The 22,800-nt window shown below is 54.4% G+C and overlaps 1 protein-coding gene across 1 annotated transcript; it reads right to left on the reverse strand.

Moving 5' to 3' along the window:
* Nucleotides 1-552: 552 nt before the first annotated feature.
* Nucleotides 553-20,245, reverse strand: SEC16B (SEC16 homolog B, endoplasmic reticulum export factor). Its single transcript, XM_075509203.1, has 25 exons — nucleotides 19,977-20,245; nucleotides 18,760-18,866; nucleotides 18,099-18,204; nucleotides 17,869-17,983; nucleotides 16,970-17,111; nucleotides 16,469-16,620; nucleotides 15,785-15,846; nucleotides 14,374-14,509; nucleotides 13,576-13,806; nucleotides 12,900-12,997; nucleotides 12,128-12,209; nucleotides 11,893-12,010; nucleotides 11,158-11,269; nucleotides 10,806-10,911; nucleotides 10,109-10,249; nucleotides 7,028-7,141; nucleotides 6,235-6,307; nucleotides 3,748-3,999; nucleotides 3,101-3,171; nucleotides 2,604-2,750; nucleotides 2,310-2,417; nucleotides 1,330-1,411; nucleotides 1,099-1,196; nucleotides 938-1,006; nucleotides 553-621 (listed from the first exon to the last, which is right to left on the reverse strand). The coding sequence occupies exons 1-25, from the start codon at nucleotides 20,243-20,245 to the stop codon at nucleotides 553-555; spliced, it is 3,060 nt and encodes a 1,019-aa protein (XP_075365318.1).
* Nucleotides 20,246-22,800: the final 2,555 nt, after the last annotated feature.

The following is a 22,800-nucleotide window of genomic DNA, read 5'->3' on the forward strand; positions in this document are numbered from 1 at the left end:
GTATATATACAGGGGGGAAGGGACCCTTCTGCGTCCGGGGGAAGCTCACCGCCGAGGCCACCCACTGGGTGCGCGTCACCCTCGCCCCGCCTCGGGGAAGGTCTGAGGGAAGGGCCGCCCGCGGCTCCTGCAGAGCCCCGCCCGCGAGGGGCGGGTGAGCCACCAGCAAGGGGGGGCGCCGCGTATCGGGCTCGGCCTGGGCAGGAGAAACCGAGCAGGTTGCGGGGGCGGCGGGGTCAAACCTCCCCCCCACGAAACCCCGGTGGATGCTCGCGGCCCCGCGGTGCTTTGAGACAGACTCACGGCCGGCGATCGTTGAGTCCAATGGGTGAGGTGGGGCAGCGCCCTACAACCCAATTCAGACTACTCTCCCCCGGACACCCTTTTAGTCGTCCCCGCCCCGTCAATTTTATGACCTTAACCCCCCCACAAAACCGGTGGCAGAGGCCGGGCCCCTTCAAAACCCCTTCAAAATGATCACAAACACCGTTTTCGTTAAAAACGTTCTGGTCACCACTGTTGGTTTCTGCCGCCTCCCCCCCGCCTCTCCGCTCACAGCGGGTTGGGGTAGCGGCGCTGGGAAAGCAGCCTGGGTTGGTTGGGTCGAGAGGCAGCGGCGAGCTGGGAAGCAGAGAGAGGTGGTGTAAGGGAGGGTTGTACCCTAAAATGCAGACCTGCTGTCCTCAGGATGCAGCCACAAGCATCCCCCCCATTTCCCTCCTCTATCACACCCCCCACATCACTGTCCTCCCCCAATTTATTCTTATAAACACCGAACTCTTATACCCACAGCTGGTATCCCCTATATCCCTCTGCCCATAGCAGACTGCAGGCAATCTGGCATCACCCCAAAAGCCAGGAGCTGCCCCCCCCCCCCCGGCCAGGAGCCACCCCCCCCCCAGCCCTCTCCAGCAACACCCCAGGAGGATGCTCTCACCTGAGAGACCTGGAGAGGGTTGAAGAGGGGGACTGTCCCCACTGGTGGGGGAGATTCGTGGGAGCCGGTCTGGAAGGGGTGAAGGGAGAGAAACTGAACAGCCATCCCCCAATTTTGGACACTCCCCATCACACACAAATACACCTCCCTCCTCTCCTCACCTGCTCTCCTGCTGACTCCCCACCATCGGCATCCCACGAGCCTTTCATCTCAACGGACACTGGGATAACAGGAAAGGTATTTTCACCTTGCATTCCTCCTGGGGCATGCAACCAGAAAAAAAAAGAAAAAAAAAAAAAAACCACCTTACTTAAAATTAAGCTTAAAATTAAGCAAAGCAGCTTCTAAAAGGCTGACAGGGAGAGGGGCAAGGGGACCCACGCAGCATTTACCAGGGTTTCTGGGCAAAAGCTGAGCCAAAGGGCTTGTCCCAGCTGTGAGAGGAGCATCGGGTGGGGATGGCGAAATCCGTTCCTGAAACCACATTCACCTGTTTAGAGCAGAAGCTCCTTGCATGGTGAGAAGACCTCTGCACCAGATACCACACCACACTTTCGGGGTACCGCTCTGCACCCATCCTGCTGGAGAGGTACCCCAAGAGCTACCGGCACCCAAGCTAATGGGGAGTTGAGCGGTCAGGGTAAGCAACCCCTGTTACAAAGCTAAACCACCTGGAGAGCTCAAAATTAGGCAGGAGGCTGGACACCAAGCCTGTGTACAGTGTAAGGGGCCACCAGGGTCCATGGGCCCCCCTGTTCCTCATCTCTGGCTAGTTTTGGAAGAATATCCCAAAATTTCCTGCTCTGGGACTGTAGGTCATTCTCAACCAGGAGGAAACTTCCAGGGTAGGATCTTACTCCAACATCTGCCTCTAAGCCCACCATCGGCCTTCAGTCAGGGATGTGACACCCTGAGGACTCGGCCAGGACTGGGATAACCACGCATGGCTGCTTCCCCCTCTCTGCTGCTTGCCTGTCTCTGCTGCTGTCCAATTAAAGAGGTTTTTCCTTCCCTTCAGCTCCTAAAATCTGCCCGAGCAGTGCCTCTCACAGCTGCTGCTTTCCGCTCCAGTGGAGGGAAAGCAATCCCTGCAGAGTTTGCCAAGTGCTCAGAGGACCTCCTGGATCAAAGAGGCTTTATAAATTTACAATTATTATTAATCAAGGATCACTTCCAGGCTAAAAGGGCTCCCAGGTCTGCTCTATCCCCACACAGAGCAGCTACGGCCATGAAGAACTGTGCAATGGCACGGCCCAGCCACCTGCATGAGGACAGAGGGAGAAATAGTGGGTGAAGGGGGAGATATGTCACCTGTCCCCATGGCTGTAACCCTGGGTGTCACCCGGGGACAGGACAGCCTTTCATCCCCTACCTGCAGTCCTGGCGTGGGGGAGTCTGGGGCCGTCTCAGATGCAGCTTTGGGAGATGTTTCTTTGGTAGGCTTTGACCAAAACCAGCCAAACCACCTGAATCCAGAGCTCTGGGAAACGGAGGTTGTCACAGTCAACGGAAATGGGTGAGAAGGGGAAGATGCCACAGCCACCCAGATGCCCCCCACACCAGCCAGGAGCAGGCACCATTTTGCCCAGGTCAGGGCAGGCACGGCAGGCACTGGGGACAGGCAAGCTTGGAGCACAAGGCTTCACATCGGCTCTGGCATGCTCACCTTATCCTCACCCGGCTTCGCCGCCTCTGCTGGTGCTAGCTCTTCAGCAGCGTCCTCAGCTGCGCTCTCCGAGGAAGGCCGGCTGTCATCTTCCAAAGAGTTGGTAGAGCCCTCCGAGATGGTCCGAGCCCTTGCCTTTAACTCCTCCTGGCATCGGAGATCAGAGCTGCCTCTCCAGAGCCACCCCAAGCATGATCACGGTGTCCCCAGGACTCCTCCATGCCAGGCTTAACGGATAGCGTCCCCAGGGACCCCCATGTCCCTGACACAGCAGGTGGGGAGGGACAGCACCCAGAGTGGGGTGCAGTGGGCAGCCCACGGTCCCAGAGATAGGAGGCTGGGGAGGGCTACCCTAACCTGTCAGGTCCCCGAGGGGACGGCTGACACCGTGATGGGGGGTTTCCATGCGAGTTAAGTGTGTTGGAAGGATGAGCCAGCAAGTCCCAAATCCCACCGGGGCCCCCAATGAGGTGGTCTCCCTGACCCCTCTGACTCACCTGCTCTGCTGGGAGGGATGGCTGCAACCCCCCAGGGGACAGTGGAGCACCCTGGGGCTCCCCAGCTTCTCCTGTGAAGCAGAGGGAAGGACACAGTCAGGGTTTGGCCCGAGGAGCTCCTGCCATGTCTATCAGAGGTATTTTCAGTGCTTCTATCATCCCACCCTAGACCAAGACCACGTGGCCAAGATGTCCCTCAAGATGCAAAAGACCATTCTGGACCCTGTCCCTGTCTGTGCCAGCACCAGGGAGCGAGCCACAAGGCTGCATCAGTGCATCTCAAACCTGCCTTGCGCTGCTGGACATGAGGCTGGTTTCTCCATCTGGCAGGGAAGCAGCAGCACTGCCACCAACCCACGGCTGCCCTCCTCCCTTGCTGCTCCAGGCAAGGTCTTCCAAAAACGAAGACCCGCCCGCCCAGGGCGGGCAGTGCTGGTAGACACAGTTTGCATGCACGGCACTGGGGAAAGCGTGGCTCCACGTCTGGGCAAGGTTGGAGGGAAACGAGGCCCTGGGTGAAGGCAGTGCTGGCAGGGAGCAGCGTTTGAAGCGACACGCATGCCGTAGCAGATCACGCTTCCCCGAGGGACCGCTGCTACTAACTGGGGACAGGTATTTTTGCAGAGAAACAAGGCTGGAGCACTTACCTGCTGGTGGCACCACCTGTGGAGGGGGCTCAGGAAAAACCCCTCCGGGAGGGGCAGCCATCCCTGGGCCAAGCATGGGGGGCTGCAGCTCTTGCTGAACGCCAAGCAGTGGCGATGCTGCCACCTGAGCAGGTGCCGGGGGCTGGAGAGACACCTCCTCACAGGAGCTGGGTTCCTGGGGTGGCATGGGCTGGTACCACTGGTCATACTGGTAGCCTTCATTCTGTGGAAGCTCATGGCCAGGCTCTCCATCTGCAAAAAAAAAAAAAAAAGGCGCAAACCCACACCTCAGGAGTTTACTCCAGCGTTCGCAATTTCATCAGGCTGTTGCACAGAATTCTCCCCTTTTCCATTATACATCAGCAGGAGCCAGGGGAGTGAGGAGGGTCCCTGGGGACCACGTGCGGGCGAGGGAGGAGGTAGGGCATGGTGCAGCAGCAGGGACCTTTCAGAGGCTTCAGGGAAGGTGGGCTGTGAAAGATAGGGGGGATCCTCCCAGGAACGTGTCTGAGGTTGCAAACGAACTCGGCAGGGGAGTGCTATGGAAGCAAAGAGACCAAGCATGAGCAGCACGTGCCCAGCAGTTCAAAGGAGCCCAGGGCCTCCAGCCTTTTCTTCCACTCCTGCTGCACACCCCGAGCAGGAAAGAAAATTCACCAGGAAGCCGCAGCCTTCATTCCTGCTCCACAGGAGCGCCCACGGATGAGTTTCTTGCTTTAGGCAGGTTTATTAGGGTTGGGTTTTTTGTTTGAAAGGCAAGTTGAGCAAGTGGGGTTTGTTTTATTTAACACACACACACGTTGCTCTGTCTGATGTTAGACACAGTGTGGGCAGCACACTGCCGTTGGTCCCAGGTGCGTGTCCTGCTTGTTCCAGCTCTGCAGCCTCTGGCCAGAAACGTGCTGGGCACTGGGATGTTTCTCTCCCATCGCTGTGAGACACGGCCAGGCAGGACCCGGACCCCATGGGTCTGAGCCAGGGGACAGACTATGGCACCTCTTGGATGCGGTGCTACAAAACCCTTTGCTTTGCCTGACAGCATTGCCTCCAGCCCGCTCAGGGTTGGCTTCGCACCCACAAGCTGCTTCCACACGTCCTGGAGATGCTCGAGATCCACAGGGAGGAGGATGGATGCTTGACTCCATGCTGCCCCGCAAGCTCAGCCAGAAAAAGTCAGGGAGGACAGCCCAGGCTGTAAGGATGGAGAGGGAGGTTGCTGTGACCATGTGGATCCCAGCTTGGCACCTTGGTTCAGGCTTTGTCTTTCCAAGATGAATGAATTCAGCACCAAGCCAGCTTTCTCTGCATGCAGGTCCCTCAGATGGTGGGGAGAGTCCCATCAGATGGTGCAGAGTCCCATCAGACTCTGGATGGCCTTCTCAATGAAGAAAAGGGCCAAGCATCCGGAAAGCGAGCTGTGAAGACCACATGGAGCAGACCTGGCCACTCAGAGAAGCCATCGCATCATACCTGTGACTTTTTTCCAGGGAAGAATGATCATAGCCTCAGCTCTGATAGCAGCAGAAGGCAATGAGGATTGATGATCCTTTTTACTGCCTGGGAGAGCTCTTTGAAGAGAAATTTGGCAGCAGCAGGGCTAGGAAGAAACGGCTTGGAGGAATTTGTCATGTTTTATCCTGTCTGCACCAGCCTTTATTCTCCACCCATCAGTGCCGGCATTCCCAGCAGAAAGCTACATCTGAGCAGCAGTGAGGAGCAGTGGGCTGTGCCAGGGCATCCTGCTGATGGAGGTGGCTGTGAAGAAAGGCCAATGGGTCACCAGCCCCTGACTTCTCCTCAAGGGGACATCCTGATGGATACGCTGCCCAGCTAGGAAAGGAAAGCTCTCCAGCCCTCCCCTTGACAGCCACCCAGGGGAGGCTCATGTCCCTCATCATGATGTCTGTTGACCCTCTGGGTGGACTGTCGCTGGAGGGGACTCTCGGGGTCACCAAGAAGCAAAGCAAGGGGATGCAAGAGGCAGCAGGGAAGGGGAAACACTGGGGCTTCAACAGGCATGCTGCAGCCCGGCATGCAGAGGGACGAGCTCCTTCCTGAATCTTTCACTCTGCAAGTCTGAAATCTCCTTAGTTCAGCTCCAATTTGCATCCTCAGAGGAATGCCTGGGAACAGGGCCATGTCCCCCAAGGCTCGGCCAGGAGTGCTTCATCCAGTCACCCACGCCCGGCCCCCCTTCTCCCACAGCACCCCCGGGGACTCCTGAAGCTCTGGTAATTAGGCCCAATTACTCAGACTTCGTATGGAGGGCACGAGCATCAACCCCTCTGTTTGCAGCCCATCCCCGGCAGTCCCATGCCAGAGGGACGCATCCAGGCAGGACCAAAATCATGCTCAGGAGGGGGATGTAAAGAGCAAGGAAGAGCTGAGAAATGCCCTAGGGAGCTGCCTCCCAGCCCGTGGCAACACAACTCCACAGGCAGAGAAGCCTGCTGCAGCGACTGCAACCTGCTGCTTTGTTTTCTTTACCTGCCATTGATGCAGCAGCCCAGGAGAGCCCTGGCTGAGCAGGTGACACCTCTGGAGGGAGGTCATCTTCCACCTGCAAGGAGTCAGAGGGAAAATGTGATAAAACAGATGGAAAAAGGGATGGCACAGGGCAAAGACTAAGGAAACCTCAAAGCCAAGGTAAAGGAAAGCATGGTGCTCGTGGGTCTGGGACTCACAACCCACCCCAAGCTGCGGGAGCCCAGGTTACAGGTGAGACCCATACCACCACGGTCACAGCTCTTTCCCAGCAAGTGAAGAGGGCTGCAGCACTGCTGCCCTGCTGAGAAGCAGGCAGGAGGGGAAACTGGAGACAGAAAAGGGCACAAAACCGAAAGCAGACATGAAACCTGAACAACGAGCATTAATCCAAGGACCAGACCACAGTTAAGGGACCCAAGAGCACACGTCTGCAAGGTGATGCCCCGCCAGTGTCCTCTGCAATATCCTCACCACAAGATATCATCATTCACCCACCAGCCCCTGACTGTCCTCCTTGAGCCAGGACAAGGAGCATTTTGCCCCCTGGGAAGCTCTGCAGCCCTCGCTGCTCACACCCTCAGGTCTTGCAACCCCCTGCTCCTGCTGAAGCTGCAGGTCCAACAGCAGAGACCACATCTCTGAGCTCACAAGCCAAGGGGAAAGGCACCTGGGTAACAACGGCCTTCAAACCTCCATACCTGTCCCCTTAGATTCAGGGCAGAGGAGGAAGATGCTTCCACAGACAAACTACAACGCAGACCAGCTGCCCCCCAGCATCCCTGCTCCTCCTTACCTCCCACTCCCGGCAGCAGGCTCGGAGCTGTATCAGCCAGTCAGGCTCCAGCATCTGGTCCTGTTCTGGCATCTCCAGGAGCAGTGGGTCGGAGAGCTTCAGCCGCTCAGCTAGCTGCAGAGCCAGGAGGACAACAGGGCTCATCACACATCTCAGCTCCGCAGGGGAGAGACTGACCCTTGCAGCAATTGCACATGGCTGGGCACACGGGCCCTGGGAAAAATGGCACCGGAGCTGCACTTCATAATATATGGGGGTTAAAGTAACACCAGCCTCTTGTGCAAGATTTATTCCCTCTCCTGCGTTGCTGTGGAGAGGTGCTGGCCCATCCCATGGCCCGCAGAGAGCCACCCACCAGGGTGCTCTCAGCCATCTCCGCAGAGATGTTGAAGTACCAATATCAAAGATGCTCTTCACGTCAGAAAGGCAGGTAACTATTACCATCCTTTTCTTCTCCAAGGTAAATGAGCGCCTTTAATCCCACTTGAGAGCCAGCTTGGGGCACCAGTGGGTTTGCAGGACCCCCCAGCAGGAGCTCTAGGAACAGCCCAGCTCCCAGGGCTGTGCACCAGCCCCGTACCTGCCCCACAAGGATGGATAAGAGCCAGTAGCGTTTGAGCTAAGGGCTCACCCAGCCATCTCCTCACCTGGCTTTGCAACAAGCATCACCATCACTAATAACCACACAGAAAACAAATACAGGGCTGGGAGGGACCCTCTGAGGTTACCTGATCCATCTGCCAATGCTCAAGAAAATCCTGTGTGCCCACACCAGTCCATGCAGCCCATGTCTGATTTGCACTTACAAATCTCCAAGAAGATTTCACAGCCTCCCAGGCCTGTCCTGATGCTTAATGTCCTTAGAGCTAAAGAGTTTTTTCTTAATATCTACGTGAAATCTTCCCTACTGCAAATTAAGCCTCTCGATTCCTGCTCCCACAGAAGCTGTGGGGACAGTCAGGCACCATCCCCTGAAAAGCAGCCTCCAGCGCACCAGAGGGCTGTTATCTCACACCCCATAGCCCTTTGTCCCCCAGCATATCTTTCCTGGAAAAAAATAACGCCAAGGCCTTCTTCAGAGGTCATTTTCCCCTCAATCTCTTATCACCCCTGCTCTTTTTTGCACTTGCTCCAATTTGGCCCTGTCTCCGAGTGCAGCATCCCAAACAGGGCACAGTGCCCCAGCCAAGATCCCCGAGACCCAAGCACGGGGGGATTTATCACCTCCTTGTCTCACACATGCCGTTCTTGCTCTCACAGCCCAGAATAACATTATAACATTGGATTCTTTTTTTTTTTTTTGCAACAGGATCCTGTTATGTTGCTGCTTGGTATTTTTTCCATGCTCCACTATCTCCCCCAGGTCCCTCTCTGCAGTATTGCTGCTGCATGTTTAATTTCGCCTGCAAGAGAGGGGTCCATGCTGCCCTGGCTGCAGCCATCTCAATGACATGGGGCTCCAGCTACTGCCAACAGAGCAGGAGGCTCTCCTGGGGTGACCCAACCCACGGTGTGATGGAGGGCTCCCTGCAGAGCGAAATCAATCTGGACAAATTACTTAGACAACAGTCCAGTTTTAAGACAGCTGGATGAGGGGAGATGACACTCACCCAAAGCACTGCTCTTCATCCGAGCCTTTACTGAATTTTTTCTTACTGGTATTGACCCACTTCTTTGGAATTTATCAGGCTCCCTCCTGCTCATTTATCTTCCATGCTTTGCTACAAGGCTGCCTCACCAAGGGCCACCAAAAGCCATCCAGAGGTGACTTTGCAGCCCAGCCACCCTCCACAGCCACACAGGTCTCTGCTATGCCCCCCCACGCACCAGCCCACATCGGCTGTTTCTTCCTATTCCCAAAATTATTCAAAACAGTCTAAACCAGCACAAAATACACTTCCCACCTCCAGGAGGTTACAGTGAGACATGACTCACGCAGCCAGAGCTCGGCTCAGGACAGGGGCCAGCCACAACAAGCAGAGTAACCCAGCCAGGAGCTTGCACTACCAGACCCCACCATCCCACCTCTTTGCAAACACACATGTGTTCATCCTAAATCAATTGCAGGAAAGAGGAAATTATAAGCATGATTACTCCTAAACAGGGGGAATGTTTAATCGAAAAGCTAATGTGCACTTTGATCCAATATTAATGAACCAGCACCTGGTTGTATATCGTCCCCAGCTTCAAAAGAGGGGAAGTCTTAATCAAACACTAATGTGTATCATAATTTGTAACACAGTCTAAAACATCAAAGACAAGACTGTCTACAAATGCACTAGTTTTTCAGATGAAAGTGTTTTCTCCCAGGAGAAGCATTATCCCCAGCAGAACGGTAGATCTGAGAGGCTGTTAGACAGTAAATAGGTTTCGACAATGGGGTGGAGGTCTGCGCCAGCCGAGTTTTGGGCAATTTCTACAGCACCTGCTTCAGCCAGGCATCCCTGCTGCCCGTCATTTCACAGCACTGCAGCTTTTGCCCCCTTCCCGATGGAGGAAGGCTTCGTGCAGCCTCAGCGTTGCCCCAGTGGTGCGTGTGGAGTGGGCAGACCCGCTCTTCTGAGAGGCCAACCTGCTCAGGGGACCTGGGACACTTTGCTTCTCCCCTCTCTGCCCCAGCACCCCGCTCATGAAGCAGAGGAGCTGGGCTCAGAGCTACAAGCTGGGTCATGTTTCTGTTCACTGTCACCCCAAAAGAGCCCCCAGCAGGTAAATGCAACTGTGGGATGATGTGCTGGAGGGGAAATGTCAAACACACTTCAGCTTCTTAAGTCTGTTCCATTTAGAAGTTCAAAAAGCCCCTCCAGAATAGAAAACATCCTTTGCTTCCAAATAACTCTGCTGCTACTTGGCAGTCAACACAATTCCTTTGTTTTCTAACCTAAATCCGTGGGTATCGGAGACCCCGCGGAGGTGTTGGCTTTGCCATGCTCAGCACATGCCAGGCAGCAAACCCTGGGGGTGCTGCTCAGAGCTGCTAAGCACTCCTGGCCACGGGGAAACCCTGAGGATGCTTCCCAACACACCTGGGTCCTGAATGGGTACCACCCTGCCAAGGACGCAGCAGGGTACGAGACTAACCTTCATCACTTGCTGGGCCAGGATGGGGTGGCTGGCCGGATCCTGGCCCAGGAGTGCGGTGGCAATCTGCTCACAGTATTGCAGGGCCTGGGCTGGGAGCCCGTAGTCAGCCAGGCGAGAGGCGTAGATGAGCTTGTACACCTCGGGAGAGGAAAGCAAAGCAGACATAGGTGAGTGAGGAGACACTCGTGCCCATAAGTCTCCTCTGCCCTGGTGCTGGCACATCATCCCAGCGTGACTCAGAGCACCCTGGGTCATGGGTCTCATCACCCAGAGGTCACCTGCAGCTTGGTGACACCCCACCCGTCCCCATGGGGCAGCCCAGCCACGCTTCCCAAACCGTGGTGCTGTCGTGAGGCCAGCCCACCATCTTCATTTATCCATCTGATTTGTGCAGCGCCCAAGGCAGCAGCAGCCGGGAGCTTATTTGCAATATCAAAAACTTATCCATTACCCAGGGAGCAGGAGGGGAGCCAGACCTGAGCAAGCACCGAACAAACACACCGTGCCCCAAAACCTGCCCAAAGCCCTGCCCTGGAGGAGCCCCTTGGCCGGGGCAGCCTCCCCATCACTCCCAAAGCCCAGCGAGGGGACAAGCCTTGGAGAGCAGTCTGAATCCCTGGCTTCAGGGGGATGGATGCACGTTTTGGGGCAGGTCTGAGCTGCTGCACCAGATGTGCTTGTGCATTTCAGTTACCTGGAAGGGGAGCAGGAAGGATGCAGGCTGTCGTAGCTGCTGGCAGTACTCAAAGATTTCCATCCGCTGGATGACCTCCGTCCTGGCAAACTGGGCAAACATCTGACTGCAAAGGAGAGGGGTATGTTCAGCAAGCAGGAGCAGAGCTCTCTCCCCAGACAGCCCCATACACAGATTCACAGCTCCACTACTGTGCCAGCCTGCATCTGGAGACTCCCAGAGCAAAGCTCACATTAAGAGCAGTAAAAACCCACAAACAGGGATTGCTTTTGCATAGAAGTGAGATCCCAGGGATGGGGAGAAGGTGGGACACATCACTCTGGCAAGAGCATCGCCTTCTGGGCTCACTCACCGGTGGCTGCTGCCCAGCAGAGCCATGCGGTCTGCCTTTGCCCCAAAGTAACCGAAAGGAATATCTGCCATCAGGTAGCAGAAGTGAGCTGCTTCGACTGCTCCCCTGCCAGCTGGATGGGAGGAAAAAAGATAAACACTTAGTCCTGAGAGGTCACCATGTGGTCAACATTGCTTTGGAGTCCCCCAAGCACACATGAAATCCCAAACCCAACTGCCCCACTTTTCTTCCCTGTCCATGCAGACCCTGATCCCTCTCTTCTCCCTGTTTTTTTCTGTTTTCCCCAATTGCTGCTTTCTGTACCTAGGAGGGGGTTTCAGTTCAGTGGTAGGACCAGGGGAGCCTGAGCAGGGTCCAGCTCCACTTTCAGCTCTGCAGGGTGCCATTATTGACATGAAATCCTTGAAAGTCCCCGCCACTGGGAGCGAGTCTCGGTCCCTGCAGTTACATATGCCCTCCCTGGGTCCAGCCACTCCAGGTGTCTCCAAAAGAGCAGCTAATGGATGTGCCTGAGCCCGACTCATCTGCCAGCACAAAGGGCAGCGGAATCCATCAATGCCTCATCCCTGCCATTGCACAGGCACTGCAGCCCCAGGGGTACAGGCATGCACACCCCATCTCAGCACCAACGTACATCCATGCCAGCATGGACACACATGGTAGGTGACATTGCAGATGTCCACCCACTATTACAAGACAGCAGGAACATAACTGCTCACAATGGCCTCAGCTCACCCAAAGTGTCTCCCATGGTGACGATGGCTCGGTGGTTCAGCTCCATGTCTCCAACCTTGTTGGACAGCATCACGGCCAGGTGGGGCCTCCAGTCTCCCCACGTGGCATCCCCGCAGCACTGGAGGGAGACAAGAGGAGAGTGAAGGTGAGCAGAGATGGTCACCACAAGGTGGGTGTCACAGGCAGGTGACAGCACGGGGGTACACGCGCCAGGGCCAGCCTCTTGCTCACGGACCAGCGCTGCCTGAGGGATCCTTCCTGACATGAGCTGGAAGAGGGTTTGCAAGGGGTCATTGGTGGCCAGCGTGCTGGTGAACCTGTGAGGAGACAGCAGAGATAGGGCTGCCATGCCAGGACCCCAAACCCTCATTCACCTCCGAGGGCATGTCCCAAATGCCCCAGGAAAGCAGTGGGGAAAGAAGCCCCAGGAAAGAAGTGCCCTAGGCTTCCTGGAGAATGCAGAAAGGATCATCAGCCCACCAGGCTGATGATCTGCATTACCTCCACAGCAGGCAAGTCTCCAGGACAACACTGGATAAGACCTCCTGAAAAGGATTCGGGTTGCACAAGACAGAAAATTTCTGCTTAACTTGCCCAATCCAGACTAAGTATGTTAATTCCACCAGAAAACATTCATACGAGTGGGATGAACAGCTCAGACTAGGCTGGATCACAGTGAAGATGGCTCAGCTCCCCCTACCCCGATGGCTGCCTCTGCTAGGGCAGCAATGGCAAAGCCAAAGACTCGGAATAAATCCACCCCACATCTCCAGGGAATGGCTTTCCTTCTGCTTTCCAGCCCCCACTTGGTTTCTCCTGTCCATCAGGAAGCCCAAAGGACTCAGGCCTATCCAGATGGATGCCCCCCCTCTCCCCTTTGCCCCCTCTGAAAGGGTCCAGCTGAAATCAATGCTCTAAGTGCACTGGGGCTGAGGACACCCAAAGGGACAACAGGCTTGGCAAAGCCTGTCAGAGCATCGTACCTTGTTTTAGTTTCTCCAACTTACCCAGTGAGCACCCAGCTGTAGGTCCGAGGGTCCATCTTGCTGGAGAGGAAGAGGGCATGGCCCCACAGCTGGTTTCTCATGGCCCAGACCAGAGCATCCTGCAGCCAAGGTGGAAAAGAAAAAGGGGTTGCACTAACTCTGCTTCCCTGCCCTACTCTGCTGCCAGGGGACCCTCTGCTCGCCCAGCTCAGAGAAGAGCCTCGATAACTGCTCTGGCTTACTGATACCCTCAAAAAACTCTTTCATGTTCAAAGGCCCCTTTATCTTTCTACGTTGCACAATGACAAGAACTGGGACCTTCATAGCAATATCGTCTATCCTGGATTTCCAGGTCTATGCTGCCTGTTAGATCTCATTGCCACCACTGTGGGATTCTCTGCATCCAACCCTCCTCTTCCCCTGTGCCTTTGGCATCCCTTGAGATCACACAGCTGCAACTAAACCCGTGGTGCTGGTAAAAGCCTCTGCATCTTTTCTTCACTTGGGGCCCCATCCCAATTCCCAGCAGTAGGAAATCACTGCCATAAGCCCTGTGGTACAAACACAACTTGAAAGGTTGATCCCACAACCACAAGGCACCTCTTGACTTCTCTTCCCTTTAAAACCTGCCCGAAGAGGCCAAAGGGACCAAGAAAAAAATGTCAGCCCTGTGTCCTGGGTCCCACTCACCACTTACTTTCTTCCTGCCATAGTAGAGGAGCTTGGTGAACTTCTCCACTATCTGTGCCTGTGTCTCCACAACGGGAGGGACCTCCCCCGTGATGAGGTCCAGTGTCCCCGGCTGACGCGACATCCACTCATCATCCGTCAGGCCGATCAGGTTTGCCGCAGGGTTTTGCCTCTTGTACTTCTCCCGGCGCCTGCAGTCTTGCATCAGCAGCTCAGCCACATCTGAGCCCACCATGGACTGCGAAAGGGAAGGGGAGGAATGAGGCCCGTGGAGGCTGCCCCATGAGCAAAGGCTGATGGCAGTTCCAGTCTGACACCCTTACACTTGTATCCTCATCCTACCACATCGCCCCAACAAGACTAGCCTTGGCCACCAGCATGCAGTTTTGGAGGGCAAAGGATTCAGCACAACTAGCGAGACCTTCACAGCACTTGCTCTGAAGATCTTATTTATCTGCTTCCAACAAGCAGCCACAGATTAGATTGGGTGGATTTCATTGGGTTAAGGGAATAATCCCCTTTTAAGCATAAGTGTTGGCTCCTCAATGAAGGTGGCACCAGTCCCTTTCACAGCTGCTATAGCATTGGGTTGTTTGTAGTTCACAAGGATGAAAAGCAATCACAGAGAAGGGTTTGCTCCAAATATCCAGGCACTATCGAATTGATTGATAGTACTATGGGAATGGGATACTTTTAAGGTACACAACCCCTCAAAATAGCAAATGGATCAAGAGGCATGTAAGGGGCATATAACTTGTCTCACTTCTAAGATCAAAAGGGTCAGCCCTTTCCACAGGACACATACCCCATTCTGCTGGCAGAGGAGGACCAGGAGTTTCCAGAGAAGAGATGAATCTCTGCCTCTCTGTGCTGAGAGATCACAGCTCGTGGCTATCTTGTGCTGGCAAAATCTCATCACATCCACCTTGTGCAGACCTTCCCTACAGCAACAAAGAAAGGTATCAAAAGAAACCCAAGGCAAAGCAATCTAGGACATCATTTAGACTCAAAGCGTCCCCAGGTTCACTGATGGGGATGCCAAAGATTCAGAGTGAGAGATGGAGGAGAAAAGATCCCCAGTGCCAATGACCACATACCACATTGGCCACACCAAGCTAAAAAATGCTTAATTTATCATTATTATGACTCTTTGCAGATTTCTGTGTTTCAGGGATGCAGAGTGCATCTCAAACCCTCCCTCTGCCCTCCTGGTGATATTTTCATTCATCCATCCATCTGCAAAAAGCCTCAGTTTTGCTTTGCTGTGCTGCTGTTACAGCCGTGGATGTCCAAGGCTGCAGGAGCAGGCACACATACAGTATCTTTGTTTAACTGGCATAGCACAGGCAGAAAGACATGCTTGTGACCACATAAATCCTTTGGGTCTGAAACAGAAGCAGAAACCTTAACGCTATGTGCAAGCCAGGCAGAACTGCTGTCTTACAATAAAATAATCAGACAGTTGGAAAGAAAGGGTGGCTGAGACAAGATCAGCCGGGGAAGAGGGACTGGGGATGGAGGTGCTGATCCTGACTCAATCACACCAACATATCATATGCAGATTCCCAAAGTCCCCTTTGGCACAAGTGGTAACCTCCAGGTCTTCTACCCAGCTTCCGGGCATACGCAGCTCTTTTGCTCAGTAAATGGTTTTCCGCAGTAAATTGTTTTGCTCCTTCTGCACACTCCTTTTCTCTCCCCACTTTGGTTACGAGTGACCAGAAGACATGCTGGTGTAACCAGTGCGATACAGAGACAACCTGATGCAATATGCCATGATTCATCCCCAGGCTCACACTGGATGAAGGTGCATACTGAGTCTGACCCTGCCACGCTCAGTCTCAGGGGACAAAAACCTTAGGAAAAGCTAAACCGCAGGTTGACTCAGGGCTTTAGACATCCAAAGAGATCTCCCAAAAATCAGTTTTCTGGGACATGAGTACAAAATAAGGTCAGACATACAAACCACACTAAACCCACTCCCTATGAATATTCAAAAACAACCATCTCCCACAATCCAAACCAACCTACACCGCAGCAAAGGGGCTGGGCTCCCAATCTGAACCTAGACTTGGCCTTTGCAGATATCTCAAAATCATGGGGACCCTAAAGTCTGCCTTGAGTTCATGTCTCTTCCCAAAGGAGGGGTGCTCCCAGGCCAGCCATACCAGCACAGCCAGGAGGACACGGCTCCTGGACCTGCCAGTGCAACATACCTGGCCAGGGGCCCCGGGAAGGCCTGTAGCTCCTCCAGCTCTTTCATGTCATGAAGGATTACCTAAAAAACAAGAGCAAATTCAGCAGCTGTACTCCAGCAATCAGGCCAGCTCCAGCTGGGCTAGCTGAAAGTCAGTGCCTTGGCCAAGGGTTCAACAGTGCTGGTGAACCCATTCTCTCTACTGTCTTAAGGTAACCCCAGAGCATAGACCCTAAACCATCACATGGACCCCAATGCTAAGGTCCAGGGAAGAAATGCCTGTTGAGATGGCAACTGTATCCTTGGGAAGCAAAATAGGAGACTGAAACACTGTGGTAGACTCAGGGGATGGATATGGCCTCTGTATTGGAGCACCTCAGAAAGGTGAGCAGAATTATCCTTCAGAGAGGTATGGACCACATCCGTCCCTATCAGAAGGGATCACTGTGAACAGGTCACAGATGACACGGGTTATGGAGCTGAAGGAGCAGGATGCGGGGCCCGAGGGCTGAAAGCAACGCCCAGGCACAGGCTGGCACGATGCAGACTCTAGAATCCACGTGGGGATAAGATGGCAGCAGGGAACGGGAAGGCTGATAAGGGGGCCGTTTGGGTGATGAACGGTGTTTGCATCCCTCAGGGCAAAAGGAGCCACTCCAGCAAGGGGACCGAAGGCAGTCTGGGGTGCCGGGCTGTGGCATACCTCCAGGCTGTGTAACTCGACTTGGGCAAGCTGCCCCTCAGCAGGGCGGTGGGGACACACCAGCACCAGCTGGCCTCCGGCTCCAAAGCACACCACCATGTGCGGCAGCGAGAACTTGAGGGGTACCACCGGGGTGGACACCAAGGGGCCCCCTGCAACGACACACAGGCCACCGTGAGTCCCCTCACCTTGACCCCACACCACACTATAGAGGACATGACCAGGTCCCAGACTGGCCCCCCAACTTAAATAACCTTCCACTGACCCCACTATGCAAGAACTGACCCCTAAGGCAGAAGGCATGCATGGCAGCTCCTGCACCTACCAGGGCAGAGCTGCCAGACCATGAACCCACCCTGCAGCCCCCCAGTCATGCCTTGCGCCTACACAACCGCCTCCAGGAAAGGACCAAGCTGCAAGACAGCAAATCTCCTAATGCCAGCCATTTATTTCCTTGCTCCCTCCCATCCTAGAGAGGGCCAGGGCCCCATCACACCTCACCTGCTTGTGCCGGGCTCCAGGTCCCTGAAAGCACGGGGTCGTAGTGGTCAGCACTGTCATGGATGTACTGGCTGAGCTCATAGCTGCTGGAGCTGAGCCCAGACTCACGGTACTGCAGGAGCAGGCTGGGCTGGCCTGAGGGCTGCAAGGAACGGAGAAAACACAACCTCGCTGAGAAACTAGGGACACCGCTGCTTTTCTGCTCCCAGGGCAGTGGGACAGGCTCTGCTGCTCTGTGAAAGTGCCCAGCATGAGAAGCACAGCACAGCTGATGCCCATCTGAGCAGCTCACACCCTTCAGCATCTTAGGTTCATCATGGCACATAACCTGGCCATACCCAATGGCTTTTAAAATAATTTATCTCAGCCACCAGTCTAGCCCAACAGCTTTGCCAGCCCTAACACAGACTCCTCAACACAGCCAGCAGATGGTGCTTAAGAACCCAAAAAAGCATTGCCCAGGAGCAAAACCACCACAGCAGCTTTGGTTTGATCTTTTGGTTTGCTCTTGGCAAAACACAGTGATCAGGACACAAGTGTGATGGAGCAGGACTGGGTGGACAGAGCTGACAATGACACACAGCTTTCGGCTACCTAGGGAGGATGCAGAAGTACATCCCACCAAGCCTAGATTTCTGTCCTGCTCTTGGCCCTGTGCAGGAGCAGTGTACAGCCCCATGCCTAGAAGAACGACAGCCCAGCAGATGGAGAGTTCATAAATACTAATAACCCACTATAATAATCCCCAGAGACTGTTAAGCACCGAGTGCAACATAGCAAAGCAGCCCTTTTCTCCTCAGCCTCCTTCCCAGCTGGAGGGGGGACACATGGATTGCTCCCAAAATCTCTGGGAGACCCCCAAGCCTTTTGTCCTCCACCCCTGCCCATCTTGAGGTTACCTCTTGGGGCTGGCCACCAGCCTCCCTCGACTCACTGCCAAGGGTTTCTCCCCCTGCCAACTCCTTCCTGGCAGCCGAGATGTCTCTCTTCTCGTAGGGGTCATAGGTCTGCATCCTGCAGATGGAAGCAAAAGAAGGCCTGAAGGTCTGAGTTTTTGGGACCAACCACAAACACACTAATTTTGCAGCAGATGGTTGCAGCAGGTAATGCCCAGACTCCCCACCCTTACCTGTCCTGCCCCGGGGCGGTCATGGCCAGGTTGGGGTGGTAACCCCTGTACTGGTGCTGGTCCCGGTAATTGGCCCTCTTGCCATAAGGCTCTCCCTGCCTCAGGTCTAAAGAGAGAATCAAGATTTAGTGTTGCCCCTCCAGAGCAACAAGCCATAATGAAGTTGCAAAAGAAAAGCCATGAGTCAGGCAATTTGCCATGCACAGTCCATTTGCTTCCAAATTAGCCTGACACATTGGAGGTATGATAAAGCCCCGTACACGTTTGCCAACACAGCACTGATGTCCTTTCATCTTTCCTGCCTCCCCTTTTCTTCAGCCCAGGAACTCCAGAAACAGCAAAAACAAGGCCCTGGCCACCCTGATCACACAGCACCATCAGCATCGAGTTCAGCCTGGAACCAGGAATGACCCAGGTTTTTAGCCATGGAGATCAAGATCAAACATTCCCTTGGGTGCACCGAGCTCCTGCTCACATTTCCCAAATGCAAACTGAGGGCAGTGCTGCATGGGGAGAACAGCACCGACGGCCCAGGAGCGTGGTGGGCACGAGAAAGCCCTGGAGATGTGCAAGCCCTGGGAGAACCACCCATCCTGGAGAAAGCATCGCCTCTTCTCCTGCAAGTTGCCTCCATCCCCAGACCCAAAGGATAAGCCCATACCTCTGTCATCCTGCCAGGCCACCGGCTGCCACTGGTGGCTTTGGTAGGTGTAGTCATCCCCATAGCTGGCTGCTGGATACTGCCAACGGGGGTCTTCATATCCTTGCCTGAAACACAATACAACATACTTAATCTGAGAAAGAAAGGGCACCGCTGCAGGTTCTGGACCACATCTAGGGTTAGACTCACACCCCACATGGGACCTCTGGAGGCAGAAAGGGTGATGGAAATAAAGCCAGGTCCCCTGCCCAGGTGCTTTGCTCAACAGGAGGGCCAGAAAATGGTCCAGCATCACTCCTGGAAGGAGCAGCAGGAGGCTTGGATACTTTCCCATCCCCATCTATGAGAAAGCTGTGCACTGCAGTTTCAGGAGATGCCCAATTTCAGCTCGATGGTCTGGCCTTGTCATGTGGAATAACTTTCACCCACATTTTAGGAGAGGTCCCCCAAAAGCACCTTCTCCACCAAGCTCTGGAGCTGCCATGTCCACCACACAGCTCAGCAGGTCTCCCCCTGTGCCAGAGCCCAGCCCCAGCCTAAGCCACCCACCCGGCACTCACGTACCTTAACCCTTCGCGATTTACACGGTGATTTGGTCAGCCCCGTGCAACACACCCCTTCCCACTGCGAGCATCGCACAACCTCAGTACAAAACCCTGCGTATCCACACCATAACTCGCAGAGGGCAATAACTCAGGCAAATCAACCCAAATTTGCTGGAGCGCTCGAAGTTCTTGGCACCGAGAACATCCTCTAGCCCACATTTTATCTTTCCACCCTCCGCTGTTTCAGCAGCTGAGCTTGCAAGCTCCCTTTGCTCCTATATTACCGTTTGTATTTTTATTGTTCACCTTGCACTTGATAAAAAAGAACTGCATTTAATCAAACCCTCAAGCAAAATGCACCTCGGGACCAAGATGAAGCCTGTAAAATGGCAACCACAGAAGTCACAGCTGTAAGGAGAAATCAGAGCCGCAACTGCTATGCAGCCTTAAATACAGAAGTCACCAGCTGCTTTAATAGCTGGACATCACCTAATCACACACGGCCTCTGAGCCTGCAGCTGGTGGCTGCCCACCACTTTGCCCGTGCTGTGACCCGTGTTGCACACCCGTGTTGCAAGCCCACGAGAGTGGTGAAGTGGTCAAATCTTATTTTAAAAGGGTTTTACAAGGAGGGGGCTCAGTGCAAGCATCGCGAAGTGAAGCAGCTCTCACCTGGAGTATGGCCCGTTGGGGTAGCTGCTTTCGTAGTACTCAGCCTGGGAAGCTGGCCTGTGGGCATCCCTCCGGGGGTGGTGGCCCTCATCCCAGGGGTGGCCGGGGAGGTGGCCCCCGTCCCAGGAGCCAGGACGAGGCGGGGGCCCTGCGCGGAGGAGCTGCCGCCTGGGCTGCGGTGGGGGGCCGCGGTGCACCTCTCCCCACCCCCCCCGGGCTGCCTGCCTCTCCAGGGGCTGGGGCGGCCGGGCAGGGGCCCAGGGGTCCATCACAAGCTTGCCAGCAAGACCCTCTCCGGTTTTGGGGTGGGAGGAGGGGTTAAGTCCCAAATGGCTTTAGTGACCTGCAAGCAATGAGACAAACCACAGTGTGTTTGACCAGCGGCTTTTCACCCCCCTCAAAGCCCTCCGTGAAGCCTGTTGCCACCTGCTCTCCACTTCTGGGAGCCTGCTGGAAACCCACTATCCTTTCCAAAATGCCCAGAGGCAAGGAAAAGCTACCTCCCCATTTGCCTAAACTTGAAGTTCCCCTTAAAACACCAGGATGAAGTGGTCCATTTTTGAAAGCAACAGGCATCCAGCTCTTCCCAGAGCAAGAGGTAGCATCCAGGTAGCATCCTCCTGCACCCCCAGCCAGCCTTGCAAAGCACCACTGCTCACAGCCTCCCCAAGCAGGTGACAAATCAGCTTTACCTCTGTGACAAGGCAGTGAAACCTCATTTGATATGTGGTAGGGGAAGGAATACTGGCAAAGCTACGAGCAGGACAAGGAGAGCTGTTCTCAAAGAAATGTGTAGGGACAGAGGCAGGGAGACATGGAGCTTTGCTCATGTGAGCTATGAGATGGGGCGGAAACAGGGCTTTCCTCCTGCCTTTCAGCTCCAGCAAGAGTACAGCAGTTCAAGTGGACACCAGATTTACTTATAACAGTCCCTCACAGAAGAGGAAACCCTAAGGAGAGCCCAGGGCAACACATGGGTGAAGCCCCAGCTGCCGGGGGGGGGGGGATATGCCACCCCCAAGCCCCCCATGTCTCCTCTTGCAGCATCAGTACCCAAACTGCCCCCACAAAGGCCCACGACCCTCCCCGACACAGGCAGATGGCCAGATGCTGTCTGAACCACTCGTCACCCCTCTCACACTCAAAGTCTAAGGCATTTTGGGGTCGTTTGGGGTGGGGGGGGGACACACACGCACGGGACACTCAGGTCTGAGCAGAGGCAGCTCAGTTTGTGCCCCTTCTAGGTGAAATCAGGGTTAAATCCTTGCCCTAAACAGACCCCAGGCACAAGCATCCAGACACCCATCATTTTGGTCCCACTGAGAGCCCCCCCAATTTTCGGCCAGGGGTTCCCACCGCCGTCCACCCCCCACGGCAGCCGCACACACCTGCTCACTGCCAGGGCCCTTCTTCCACTCCCCGGGCGCCGCTGCCAAAGTCCACTGCCACATGGGCTGCTGGTTGCCACAGGGGGCAAAGGGCAGCCTCCGCTTCTCTGCCCCGCACCGACTCCCTCGGCTGCTCGCTCTGCTCCCGGGGGGATTTGCGCTGCTGTTTGCATCCCTGAGGGTCACCTTCCCCTTCGTTTGTCCCTCTTCTCTCCCAAGAGGTGGAGCACACAGCCCTCCGAGCTCAAAAAAAGCTAGATATTTCTTCTGTGGTGGTGTGGGGTTTTTTTTTAATACCATGAGATAAGTATCCTCCTCTATACATCCTCACTCTTCCTAAATAATAGTAAATAAAACCTGCTGGCTGAGCTGTTGGTTTAATCTGAACCCAGCCACAGCTCAAGCAGGTAGCATCCATCCCACCGGCCACTGCCCAGGGCAAAATTTGGGCAGGATGGAGCCAGGGTCCACCACAGTGTTGCCTCATCTAAGTCCTTATAGTGCAATAACGGACTCACTCCATAAGCAACTGGGGATTCCTGCCTGGAGACCCTCTCCCAAACACCCCCAGGCACCTTAAAAACCAAAAAAGGAGTAAATTAAAGCAAATGGCATAATAGAAAACCACAGCAAAAGCTAGATGTAAGAGCCAGTGTCTTGCACCCAGCAGCCTAGCAACATGCCATCTTCTCCCCCTTCGCCAAGGAAAGCGCACATGGCTTCCTAACCCCCAAAGCCTCCATTTGCTAAGTACAAGCAGGCAGATTTCAGCCTGAGGGCAGCACAGAGGAACATGGAACGACTGGCAGAAAAACAGCTTTTTTTCCTTCTATTTTTCTTTTTTCACACCCTTGCAGTCCTGACTTTCCCCGAGAAATTTCCTCCAAATTACCTCCACCGTGACACCGCAACACCAATTGATTTGGAATTTGCAGGCAGGATCTTATTGTGTCGCGGTGGCACTGTCAGGCAAAACCCTATTTTAATGATGTTGGAAGACTACGTATATTATAGCTTTGAAATTTCCACCCTGCTGGGACAGTAAGAAATTTTCCCTGGTGATCCTAAGAAAAAAGTGCTAGGTCTCTGCAGAATTCAAGGTTTCAAATAAAAAAATATCCTTAGCACTCAGCCGTACCAAGAGCCGACTGGAAGAAATGCAAACCAGGGAAGCACTGTCTTTGTGCTGCCAAGCTGCTTCAGCAGAACGAAATTAAGCATCTCCTATCCCTTTCACAGCTGCCCTTCAAAACTTTGGGAGGCTTTGAACAAAGTAAAAGGTCTGTTATGGACAGGTCAGGTCTTCTGGGAAAGCTAGAAAGGATCCCTAGAGACCATGAGGATGCCACTTTTTAAATATATAAATATATATATATATATCATACTTCCACTTGGCTGCTGGCTAATAATTTTAGGTTTCTAGCCAAGAGGTGACT

The sequence above is a fragment of the Mycteria americana genome, chromosome 7 (genome assembly GCF_035582795.1).
Source record: "Mycteria americana isolate JAX WOST 10 ecotype Jacksonville Zoo and Gardens chromosome 7, USCA_MyAme_1.0, whole genome shotgun sequence".
Classification (NCBI taxonomy): Eukaryota; Metazoa; Chordata; class Aves; order Ciconiiformes; family Ciconiidae; genus Mycteria; species Mycteria americana.